Source organism: Poeciliopsis prolifica, unplaced genomic scaffold (assembly GCF_027474105.1).
Source record: "Poeciliopsis prolifica strain line A6 unplaced genomic scaffold, Auburn_PproV2 SCAFFOLD007, whole genome shotgun sequence".
Classification (NCBI taxonomy): domain Eukaryota; kingdom Metazoa; phylum Chordata; class Actinopteri; order Cyprinodontiformes; family Poeciliidae; genus Poeciliopsis; species Poeciliopsis prolifica.
This window is the reverse complement of record NW_026562382.1, coordinates 2,187,913-2,200,160: the sequence shown is the minus strand read 5'-3', so window position 1 is coordinate 2,200,160 and position 12,248 is coordinate 2,187,913. Positions and strand designations below refer to the sequence as shown.

General features: G+C 39.6%; 2 protein-coding genes across 2 annotated transcripts; one reads left to right on the top strand and one right to left on the bottom strand.

The window, feature by feature from the left end:
• Nucleotides 1–1,745: 1,745 nt before the first annotated feature.
• Nucleotides 1,746–4,909, top strand: pdcl3 (phosducin-like 3). Its single transcript, XM_055031759.1, has 6 exons — nt 1,746–1,851; nt 2,249–2,366; nt 2,515–2,605; nt 2,777–2,920; nt 3,857–4,065; nt 4,418–4,909. Exons 1-6 carry the CDS (start codon nt 1,846–1,848, stop codon nt 4,564–4,566), a joined length of 717 nt encoding a protein of 238 aa, XP_054887734.1. The 5' UTR covers nt 1,746–1,845; the 3' UTR covers nt 4,567–4,909.
• A 117-nt stretch (nt 4,910–5,026) lies between these two features.
• On the bottom strand, nt 5,027–11,583 carry nms (neuromedin S). The gene is made up of 7 exons (XM_055031760.1): nt 11,425–11,583; nt 9,426–9,472; nt 9,146–9,202; nt 6,530–6,556; nt 6,393–6,446; nt 5,927–5,999; nt 5,027–5,219 (listed from the first exon to the last, which is right to left on the bottom strand). The coding sequence occupies exons 1-7, from the start codon at nt 11,495–11,497 to the stop codon at nt 5,140–5,142; spliced, it is 411 nt and encodes a 136-aa protein (XP_054887735.1). The 5' UTR covers nt 11,498–11,583; the 3' UTR covers nt 5,027–5,139.
• Between the last annotated feature and the right edge of the window lie 665 nt (nt 11,584–12,248).

The window sequence follows — 12,248 nt, the reverse complement described above, 5'->3', positions numbered from 1 at the left end:
CTAAGAACGGTGAAACGTGTGTTAAGCCACGACATCCTGTTAGGATTTTCTGAACTCTGATTGTAATCACATTAATAAGACTTTCACATTGATTATAAAGCACTGCAGGAAAACCCAAAGGTCGTCTGTTGAGCTAATTAAAATCATCAATTTAGTTACTGATTTGTGCATGGACATTTTTAATTCTATGTAGCAGTAAGTTGGTAAATAAAAACAAAAAATACTGATTGTATCTTAAGTCATGAACGTTCCACCTATCATTTTCAAAATAAAAAGGTCAATTAAAAAAAAAAATTTATTCCACAATCTCTGTGACATGATCTGAACGCTCACTTAGCCTTGCAGTCCCTGCAGATTTGATGTGAATTGATTGATTGATTGATTTTTTTTAAACCCATCCTTCATTGGACATTTATGCTAGCAAGTGGTGCTAACCTTCCACATATAACTCTTATGATTTTGTCTTTGACCTTAATTATTATTATTTAGGTTTACGTTATAAGAAATTCAATCACTTATTCAACTTGTCCTATTCCCCCCCCCCCCCAAATAACATCAATATATATATATATATATATATATATATATATATATATATATATATATATATATATATACATTTTGTATACATGTCCAAAAACGATTGCTTCTTTGAGGAAAAAAACATTACTTGCAAAAACAAATAATACCACTTTTTTAAAATGTAAAAGCGACAAACTAGTGGGTTATTTTTAGTCTTTAAAACTCATTGCATCTTTGTGTGGCTTTAATGTTCAAATATCCAATTATTTACTTGAGTTTTTTTTTTTTAATTAAAACTTATACATTTTCTAGTATAAGGGTACCTTTTTGTGTGGCTAACACTGTTGCCTTGCAGGGAAAAGGTTCAAAATATCTTTTTTCTGAGTGGAGTTAGGGTGTTCTCCTTGTCCATCTTTGGGTTCTCTCCTGTTACTCCATCTTCCTCCCACAGTCCAAAAACATTCAAGTTGTGTTGATTAGTCTCTTAAGTTGACCTTAAGTATGAGTGTGTGTTGTGCGTGTTGCTGTGCAGGACTGCACCACACCATCCAAGCTTGACATCTACCTATAGAAATCATCCAGGTGTCGTAAGCCACGCCCATTTTATTCCACAATCTCTGTGACATGATCTGAACGCTCACTTAGCCTTGCAGTCCCTGCAGATTTGATGTGAATTGATTGATTGATTGATTTTTTTTAAACCCATCCTTCATTGGACATTTAAGCTAGCAAGTGGCGCTAACCTTCCACATATAACTCTTATGATTTTGTCTTTGACCTTAATTATTATTTAGGTTTACGTTATAAGAAATTATAAGAAATTCAATCACTTATTCAACTTGTCCCCCAAATAACATCAAACTAATACAATGTTTAATCTTCCTCAGTTGTGCACAGAGTGACTGAACCAGACGAGCCATTAAAAAGCGAGTCGGTTTGTCAGAGTGGGTAACACCTGTTTGGTGTCGCTGTCAGCGCACGTCACATGGAACGTTGCGCTCGCACACCTTATTTGGTCATATTGAGCTCCGAAGGAAGTCGGTGTCACCTTTATTTTTGTCGTACCATCAAAGTAACAGTTCCAGGTACGGTCGACTGAAAAACACAGAACTGCCCAGCGGTTGAAAAAAATAACCAAACGTACTACGGAAATGGTTATAGAAATTAGCCGAACTTTAGGATTGAAAAGCACACGTGGCGTTAATTGGAGAAGTTTTCGGTTTTGTGGTTTCTTCCGGAGTCACCCGCCGTGAGCTCCTTCTGTTTCCGCTCCAGGGAGAAGAGCGGCGGTGTGATTTCAAGAGTCTCTCTTTCCCCGGCGAAATGCAGGTCAGCGCAACGTTTTATGGCTCCATAATGAATCCGACCGACTTGTTGTGAAAACGCGGCGATTCGCTGCGACTAGCTGTCGTGGCTCTGGGTCTGAAATTTACGACATTTCAGATCGAAGCGGTGACACCCAGCTAGCATAGCGGCTACTCAGCTTTAGGAACTTTTAAGAACGAGCAGATTATGAATGATTAATTAACTGAAATGACAGTTATCTCCTTGAATCTTATTCACAGCTAAACAAATAATATGCATGAACAATAATGTGTGTGTTTTTCAGCTAGTATGGAACGAAAAGTTCCATACTCAGCTCAAAATAAGGTGAATTTCAGCTTATTTTGTCAAAAAAATAACTAACAATCAAAATAAATTGATGCGCCTTTTTTTCTACCTGAAGGACCCGAACGAAGACACGGAGTGGAATGACATCCTGAGGAAGAAAGGCATCCTTCCTCCTAAAGAGATCCCTAAAGATGATGAAGAGGAGGAAGTGGCCCTTCAGCAGCAGTCTGTTGGTATGAGTGTCATTAGTTATTGTTCAGTATCATACACACATTTGCCACCATGAGTTCATCAGACATCTTAAGCGATCAAAGCTTTGTAATTTGACTTATCTTCAACTCATAAGTCAGATGGTGTAAGGCTCGCTGTTTTCCTCCGCAGTGAAAACCTACGAGAGCATGACGCTGGAAGAGCTGGAGGAGAACGAGGACGAGTTTGGAGAAGACGACGAGGCCGCCATCGAGATGTACAAGTGAGTAAAAATGAGTTTCGCCTTCTCGCGTTGCGTGAGGAGACCCGGAAAACTGGAGACGTTTGAAAAATGTCGACTTTCATCGCATTTGGTCCGGATGCTGGTTTATCCAGTCGTGTTTACTTGTTGGCGTGAGGGATTTCTCCGCTGACGTACCGGATCTCCTTCCAGACAGAAACGTCTTGCCGAGTGGAAGGCGGCCCAGATGAAGAACGTGTTCGGAGAGTTGGGTGAAATCTCCGGGCAGGATTACGTGAAGGAGGTCAACAAGGCCGGAGAGGGCATCTGGGTGGTGCTGCACCTCTACAAGCAGGGGTAGGTCAACCTGCCGATAAATCTGCCCCGATTTCTTGAATTTTTGGGTGATCGGATCTTCTGATACCTGCATGACAAACCGTTCCTATCCGCTGATATTATTTACCTCTGCAAAGGTCTGAAAATCAGCCTCTGTCTCCGTCTTCTCTCCCTTAAGAGAGGACTGACAGACCAAGCCGCTGAAGGTGGGGATTGTTGTATCGTTTATTGTGAAAAATTCCTCATCGTGATAAGAATTTTGATTTATCGTTGTCACAATAAATTTCAGTTAGTTAAAAGACAAAGGCTAGACTAAAATGTTATTTTTTTCAACCATTTTCTCCTGTTTTTTGCCACCAGAGCATCAATAAATGAGTAACATTTGTTTTTTTATTTTATTCACCTGTCATTATTATTATTTTGTATTATTTTTTTCCTCTCTTTTTATCAACTTATTCTAGTGTTGTCACTTTTGTACAGTAATTTAGTGCAGAATTAAACCCGTTTTTAGAAGTGCTATATAAATAAATTTGACATCAGTAAATTCAGGAAATCTGATTTTGGATTTTTAAAGACCGGTGATCAGCTAAAAATAATTTAAACACCTCGTCTCCCTATTTTTGATCCATGTTGGAACATTTTATTTTGTAAGTCTCTGAATTCAGCCTATATCAAAATATTTAGGTTGACAATGTCTTTAAAATGTAATCATAGACATTACCGGAGAAGCTTTTTTACGATGACTTTAATTATTAGGAAAAGACTAGAAAACAAACCTAAAACCAAAGTTTTATAGATGATAAGATGAGCTTAAAACAAGTCGATGTTCTTACGGTAGCTAAAGTTAACCCGACTTCTTTTTGTTTACTGCTTCTTCAGACTGTCCTAACACGAATCGTTTCCTTACAAAGTTCATAGTTCAGAGCTGACCTCTCTGTCTGTTTGGTCTCGGCCCAGCATCCCTCTGTGCACCCTCATCAACCAGCACCTGAGCGGCCTGGCCAGGAAATTTCCTCAGACCAAGTTCCTCCGCTCCATCTCCACCACCTGCATCCCCAACTACCCCGACCGCAACCTGCCGACCATCTTCGTCTACTTCGAGGGAGAGATGAAGGCCCAGTTCATCGGCCCACTCGTCTTCGGGGGCATGAACCTCAAGGTCGAAGGTGAGGCGACGTTTTAGTTTTTTCTATTTTGGTTGTAGCCGAGGTCGGAAGTATGCATAAATTTGCGCATAAACTTCCGACTCCATCAAGACTTTCTAAGGGTTGTTAGGGAACAGAAGCACAATATTTTGACTCTGCTCACTGTAACTGCACCCGATGCTCTCCTGTGAATTATTGTATCTGAAGTGGAAATAAACTCCTGACTTTGGGAATCTTGTGCAGTTTTGAAAATTTCACTCCCCTTGTTTTGTATTAAATTTTTTTGTTTTAGAAACTTTGTGAAATTTTTCCTCTGTATTTTTTTCATTGTTTGCGTGTTTCTGTTTGTTGTTTTTTTTTCCTAATTGTGCAGAGCTGGAATGGAGGTTATCGGAAACCGGTGCAGTGAAGACTGACCTGGAAGAAAACCCCAGGAAACAAATCGAAGACAAGCTGATGTCGTCGATCAGAAGTTCGCTTCCGACGCGGAAGGACAGCGGCTCTGAGGACGAGGACGATTAAAGAAACACCAAAACAAAAAACACTCCCAACAGAGGAAAACGCCTTTGGAGACAGAACATTAAAGAACCGAGCAGGACCTCTTTGATCATATATTATAATCTTTTTTTATTTCTACAGAGCTCCGTCCTGCTTAAAGGCACGTGGGCAGGCCACTCTTCTGGAACAACACACCTTTGGTTTTTTTGTAACCTTACACACAAATTTGAATTGTTTTTTTATTATTACATGGTAATTTTGTCACAAAATGTACATATACATTTCATCCTCCTTTAGTTAGACGTTTCCTCTTTGCCGCATTTAGTTTCCAAAGTTCTCTTTTGAAATTAAAAAAAGTCACTGCTAATGATTTTTGAAGTGTTTATATCTTTTAGAGAGAAACTCTGTAACATTTGGAAGCGTCGAGACGCCGATGCGTCATCTCAAAACGCTTGTTTGTTTTTTTCATCTTTAAAAGTAATTTTCTTTTCAGGAAAAAAAAAAAAAGCAGTTTCCGTCCGGAGCAAGAGACGCTGCTCGCTGCCCGTTATCGGTAGATTCTCCATCCAGGCCGGAGCTTCCAGCTGCTCCTCTTCCTCATTGCGTGTCATTTCCTTCCCTGACTTTCTCAAATTCCTCCTCCTTTACAACGTTCCCTCTGGCAGGTCTCGGAGTTTCTGTTCAATTAGCAGCAAGTAATGAGAGGCAGAGAAATGTCAGTGAGAGCAGGTAATGAACAAGAACAGTGATGAAGTCGATGGCATTTGTTCGGGCTCCGTCCTAATCACTTCTTCTTCTTCTCTGCCTGAAAGGATAAGTCTTTAAAAGCAGAGGAGAAATAATGGAATGACTCCTTTTCTCTGACGGCGTCTGGACTTTAACATCCACTGGCCTGCAGAGTGATAAATTATTGCAGACGATGTTTTTTCTCTTTGTTTTTTGTTCATATTGAAGGAACAACTCAGAATTTTAATAAAATGACTTCATATGAGCAGAAATGTGGCTTCTGAGTTGAGTTAAAAAGATGTGCTGCTCCATTCTCTGATTTTACTCTTCACAGTTATACGTTTAAGTGAGATGAACATTGTTCTTTTATTCTATGACCTACTAACATGTCTCTAAAATCACAAGCAAAAAATGTATTTATTGGCGGAAGATGAGAAATGGTCAAAATAACGAGCAAAAAAAGACGCAGCGCTTCCAGACCTCAAACGATGCAAAGAAAACAAGTTGATATCGATTTAGAAGCAGCAGCATTATGTTTGAACTCAGGAAGAGTTCAGAGATCAGTATGTGGTGGAATAAGCAGGAGGTTTTCAATGAGGTTCAGTGCAGTGGGCTTTGAGTTTTTTTCCAGAGCTGCATGAGTGAAAACGTTTCTTACCAGCAGAAAGCACCTTCTTCTTTCTCTCGGTTAGTTTAGGCACAAGTCGCAGCAAAGGGTGAACTGCGTGGGACTAAACGAGAAACAGAAAATTAGATTATTCATCGTGGTTAGACGGAATAAAAGGGCTAAATTATTGCCGACTATTGTTTTTGTAGAATAAAACAATTTAATTTGCATTAGTCAGCGATTTGTGTGACCAGGATTTGTGCTTGGATTCCAGTTTTCTTTACATTTTTAAATGATTAAGTGAACATCTAGAAGGAAATTTACATCAGAATATGATATATAATGAACATATGCTTCATGTGTGATGGGACTTGATTTCACAAACTGTGCCGCCCTCACATCTTCACGTTTGGACCCAAGTGAGAGACGCTTTACTGGACAATGCACGCGGTGGGATGAGAAACGGCGCATCGACAGCTAAAGAGTCAAAGACATTTCCGGACATCGTCTTGCTCACCGTTTTTTGAACAGCTCCGACAGAGTTGCGTGCTTTGGAGTAATGAAACAGGAACTGTGGGGTAGAAAGAAAAGAAAAAGTTGTTTACCATTCAAATTATAAGTTAAATATGATAAAATTTACAAAGAAAATCTCACCCTTTTGAAAATATTCTGGACTTGCTCCTGTGGAAGAAAATAAACATAAACATCAAAAATACACATTAAAAAATGTGTTATAATACAACCTGTCATAACTCTAGAAAACAAATATACAAGAGGAACAGAGAGGAATTCAGAGGTGTTATCTGCTTATCCACGTTGTACTTCTGCATGTTCCATCTCTATAGTTTTCTGTGTTTTATGACACCTTCCAGCAATTGTTCTGCATATTTTACCAGCTTTATGTGTTTTACCTCTGCACTGTGCCATCTGTGAAGCCTGTCTTTGATTATCTGCCAATTATTTTTTGTTGTTTATTTTCTTTTACCACAAATGTTGAATGCATTTGTACGCATCAGACACAAGGAAGCATCCTTGTTACGGCCTATTGTCTCTCCACCTACCACCGTATGCCAGCAAGAGATGGCAGCAACATAAACTTTCAGAGTGGATGGAGACCGACCCACTGGCCATGACACCTGGCATTAGCTCTCAACGCCTCATCTGGCGCCACAGTGAGTGATGCTATGGCAGGCTCGACAGAAGGTATATGGCCCAAGCCGAACTTGGGCGCATCTTGCATGGCCGCCAGGGCCCTGCCATCAGAGGTCGGCTGTGAGAAGGCGTTAGTGTCTGCCCAACATGCATGGACCTCCTTCACATATCCAGCAGATGGGAGAACCATAAAGGTTGACCTAGTAGTAGGACATCAAAAGAAAGCACTGGAAGCAGCAATTTGGTTCTGTGCAGCATCCAGCTGCAACCGAGCAAGAACAGTTCCCCAAGTGCCCAGTATCAAACTATCCTCTTCCGACCAACTGGTCGGATACGCAAACTGGTTGCCGACAGATGTGAGCCAGAGTCAAACTGATCTTGATGATCAGTGCCAGATGCTGCCAGGGCAAAAGCAGAGAGTCTTGAATCCATGCTCTGCCCTGGGTCAGGGTCCCCAGTCAGACCAGTGCCTCAGCCTCAGGATCCATATGCTTCACAGGCTGGCTGGCATCTTGAAAGTCAGCCAAGCAAGCAGTACGCAGGGACAAGGGCAGGACAGAACAATTAGGGCAGACAGCATCAGAGATCCGGCCCCAAACAAGAGGGACAAAGATCATGCCCACCACCCAACCGGAAAGTGGCCAAACAAGCTCTGCAGCATGCATCTCACGCTCATAGTACTAGGTCAGGTCGAGCTGAAATCGCCACTCTTGTTCCTGCTGAGGAACCCTGGTTTTCTGGTCAAGCAGAAAACCAGGGGTTCCTCAGCAGCAGAAAAAGCTGCAAGGAGCACTATGAGCACTATAGTGGTCGTAGTGAAAAAGTACAAAGTCAGCACGGGTGAAACACTCAATGAGGTAAGCTGAACATGGGTGCACAATGTAACAAAAAGCAAGCCCAAAATGGCCACTATGTAACAAAAAAATAGGCAAGCCGAACACAGATGCACAATGTAACAAAAGCAAACCCGAAGTGGCTACACTAATCAAATAAAGACAAACCAGATATAGCTTTGACCCTGAAAAAGCCCAGGATTATAACATTTCTTTTACTTTTTTTGAACCTAGCAAACTAAAGATAAAAAATTCAGATAATTGCTACTTTATGTCAAAGCTGGTTGAGTCCACTTCATTTGATTTGGAAATAAAAGCTGTTTAATTTTAACACGATTACTTGAGTTAGTGGGGGAGGAGAGCTGAATTACTGGTAGAAATAGCGCTTATGCTTAAAATGAATTTAGCTGGGTTCAGAAAATCAGCACAAAAGGTGAAACAAGAGAAGTGGTAGTTAAGAAAAGAAGAAAAAAAAAGAAGTTGTTTTCACCAGGAATTAAACTGCAGATTATCTGCAAAAAACGACAGCATCCAATCCCTCTAAACTAGCTTACAGCAAACTAGTTATTTTCTACTCTGTCATGGTAGCGATGTTTGGTGTTGGAGATGCAGCTCACCGCCCAAGGTGCGATTGTGTCAAAAAAAATAAAAAATAAAAAGTTTATTTGTCAGTTTGATCACAAAAGCATTTCTATTACTTATCCCTGTTTCTGGTCAAGAGATATTGGGAACTGTTATAGCTAAAGCCTAAAATAGCTACGCTGATCAAGTCTTGAGTTGAAGACTATGCTCATCAGATTCACTAAAACTCAGGTTGAGTTTTGACCATTTCTGTTCCTTAAAGCCTTTATTCTGTTTGTAAAGTCACAAAAGAGCATCCTCTCGAAACTCGTCTGGCATCCTTAAACTGAAAGAAACCCAAAACCGACGATGCATTTACGAGACGCTTCTTTGTCTTCCTTCGGTTTCTTTTTCTGAGAATAAAATCTGCACCACATTTTTTTTTTTTAAATGAAGGACGCCCTTGTGAAACCCACACTAATTGAAACGCCTCAGCTGATCCCGGCAAGCATTTGCAGAAAATGTCCTCTGAGTTTGGTGAACAATGGCATCATCGACACACATTATCTCTGAGAGGAAAACGCATCATTGCTCTTTCGGGAACTGAGGCTGACGGGAAATGCGGTGCTCAATCTTTTCTTCTTCTCTTTAATCTTAAATGTTTAATGTTATCATGGCAGCCCAGTCGCTCAGGGAGTCCAAAGCGATTGTGATGTCGACTCACCTCATCTTGGTCTCTCCACAACACATTACTCATATCGTCGCTCTGGACGCCTCGCACCTTCGGACAAACAACAAAGGTTTTAGGATTTAATAACGTATTACAATAATACAATATAGTATTCAAAATAACTGTTTGCTTTTGGAGACATAGAGCAAAATCCATAGGTTTGATTACAGCTCAGCATCATTACTGCTTCTTCTGGGTCTGGCTGCTGCACATCAGTGTGACCTATTGTATTTAATTGGTCTTTTAATTTGTGATAATTAAACGAGATTGCTACCTTTGTTAATACGGTGTCATCCCGCCATTGTCCAAAAAGACTGGCATCTGGACAAACAGGACACAGAACGTTAGCATTCTCTAATCATGTTGTGTGAGAAACAAAACTATCACTGCATCTCCAGCCCTTTGGAGCGCACTGTTAATCCATCCCGTAGCAATTAGCTCCAAAGCTTTAATTTGAGTCATTTTTAAATGAGATTTGCACACTTTCCTGGAGAATCAAAGACTGGGTAATTGTGTGCGGCTTCAGGCGAAATGAGGGGACTTTTAAGCAGCGGTTTCAAATCCAATCCAACTAAAAAATCCACAGGATCATTAGGACTCTTACGGAGAATCTAATCATTAGTGACTAACAGAACATCAGCTAAAAATTGGCTCCAGCTGACCCCCAGTGGCTAAACGGCTTAATGTCACAATAACGCTGACTTGTTGCTCCAGCAAAGTTCGCCCCTTACTATGAGGGGAGCTGTGAGAGGGAAGGAGGAGAACAAAACGTGGTGCAGAGTCTGTGATTAGCTGTAGTGCTCTCTATTAGACGTCTGTAAGATTTGAACACAAATTCATTCAAGCTATATTTAAATTAAGAATTAAACAAGCACATGTAAAATGCTAAAACTGCGACCCTGGACATCGTGGACATCATTTTTTTTATTATTATTTAGCATCTGTCTAACCTCATTGAGATCAATCATATACTTTATAGCCTGGTCTGGAGTGTCCAACATTTTAATTATTTTTTTTAAATAAAAAGTGTTACTTATGCAGTTGGTTAAGTTTCACCAAATTTCTCACGGCATGAAATGTGCAGTTCTGTTTTTAAACATGTTTGATTCGTATTATAAATGCACTAAAAAGGCACACCAAGTTGGAAAGATAATCACATTTTATAGACAATCAAATATCATTTGACATTCCTTCACCACCTGTATTAAATATTTTGCCTGTCAATATAACTTTTTATACTCCTTACTTCTGCCCCTGTCATAGATTTGCACCTTTACTTTTGTTAAACACACATTTACCTCTGGGTGTTTTTTTTTTTTTTTTTTTTTTACGTCAAACAACTTTTGAATAGTTTGGAGATGTCTGCATGCTGCACAGCTTTGAATTATACACTGTAGAATCTTAATGAATACACTTTAGTTAGTATCAAGTTTTACTTTTAATATAAACCATGTGTATTGCTTACAGCTTTCTTATGTAACCTCAATGCTAGTTCAGCCATAATCAGTCAATACATGCATTCGGATGAGGCTTGCTTGTCAGATTAAAAGCACCTTTAGAAAACAACAACCTTGAAGTGGGCATTGCATAAGGTTCTCATTAATCCCACTTTTTCGGTCTGGTTTAATATTTTAATATCAGTATATTATATATACACAAATTGGGAAAAATATTTATATATAAATATATATATATATATATAATATATATATACATACATACATACATACATACATACATACATACATATATATATATATATATACATATATATATATATATATATATATATATATATATATATATATATATATATATATATATATATATATACATTTGTATATATACATTTGTATATAACATGTTGTGTTGCTGAATATTTTTATTTTTGGAAAATACTGCCTCAAGTCGCAGTCCAGGTGTGTTATTTAAAACATTTAGAGAGAAAAAAACAAAACAAAATATTAAACCCCTGTTAAGCTAGCAGAGCCCTGCTAATATTAGCAATATTTTCCTCCCTCGTTGATGAATAAACATATTTACAGAGCTGGAAAACAGAAATTTATTATCACTATTATGATTTGCTTTCATTCATTCCTTAGTATTGTTATGTATGGCCTTCATAAAAGCGCATTGTTATCCATTTGCCCCCACCAACTACCAGGTTACTGTAATTAAACAGTTTTACACCTCGGGCAGGTTTTGACACTGCACACAAATTGCAATTGAATTAAAAATCACCACTTTCTAAAACCCAGTCGCTCTGAACTCACCTGTTGCGCTCAAACATCCAAAAATCCCCAACAAACACAGCAGGAAAAGTTGTCGCACCGTCGGTAGAGTCATCTCTCTCGTTTCCTCGCGCTTCTTCTTCTTCTCCTCTCTATTTGTGGTTCCGTTTATGATTCTCTGACCCGCTTGGCTCGGCTCGGTTCGTGCCGGCTGTGACCACTTCGTGCTCTCGTGCAGCTACTTTAAACTCTTTGCACGCTCTCGGGCAACCTCGCCGTGGACCAATCACAGGCCGATCCGATAATCGGCCGCGTGCGCAGCTCTCCACAGTCACACCTCCGCGCGCGCATCAGCAGTGCACTCACTGGGATTTCTGGGCTGATGTCAACCTGTGCTTGCTTACGTCACGGCAGGGATGCGATTGCTGTTCGGCTTGAGGATGGTCGCAGTTTTTAAAAGATCAATTAATCCAAATATTAGACCAAAGTTGAGCTGGAATAAGTGGAAAATAGGAGGAAGGTGGGCCACAGGTGCATCACCATAGTTTTTGTCACGACAACTACTTCTCTTTCTCTGATTGAGAAATTTTCCCCAAGAACCAAGAGTTTATTTGTTTGCATCATTTCTAGATACCCAGGTGTATTTGCTATGCACTAACATTTTGAGAAACAATGAATTTGCGCTTCGTTAGTCATGAACACGCACAAAAAGCAACTTTTTTCTGCCATGTGTAATTTAAGTTAACAATACTAATGCGTAGTGTCAAGTGATTTCAGGTTTGCTTTAAAGTTGCTCCTTCTAAAAATTGCAAAGGAATGTTTAACAAGCACTTTCTGGTGGAGGTGTGCAATACTGCATTATTTTG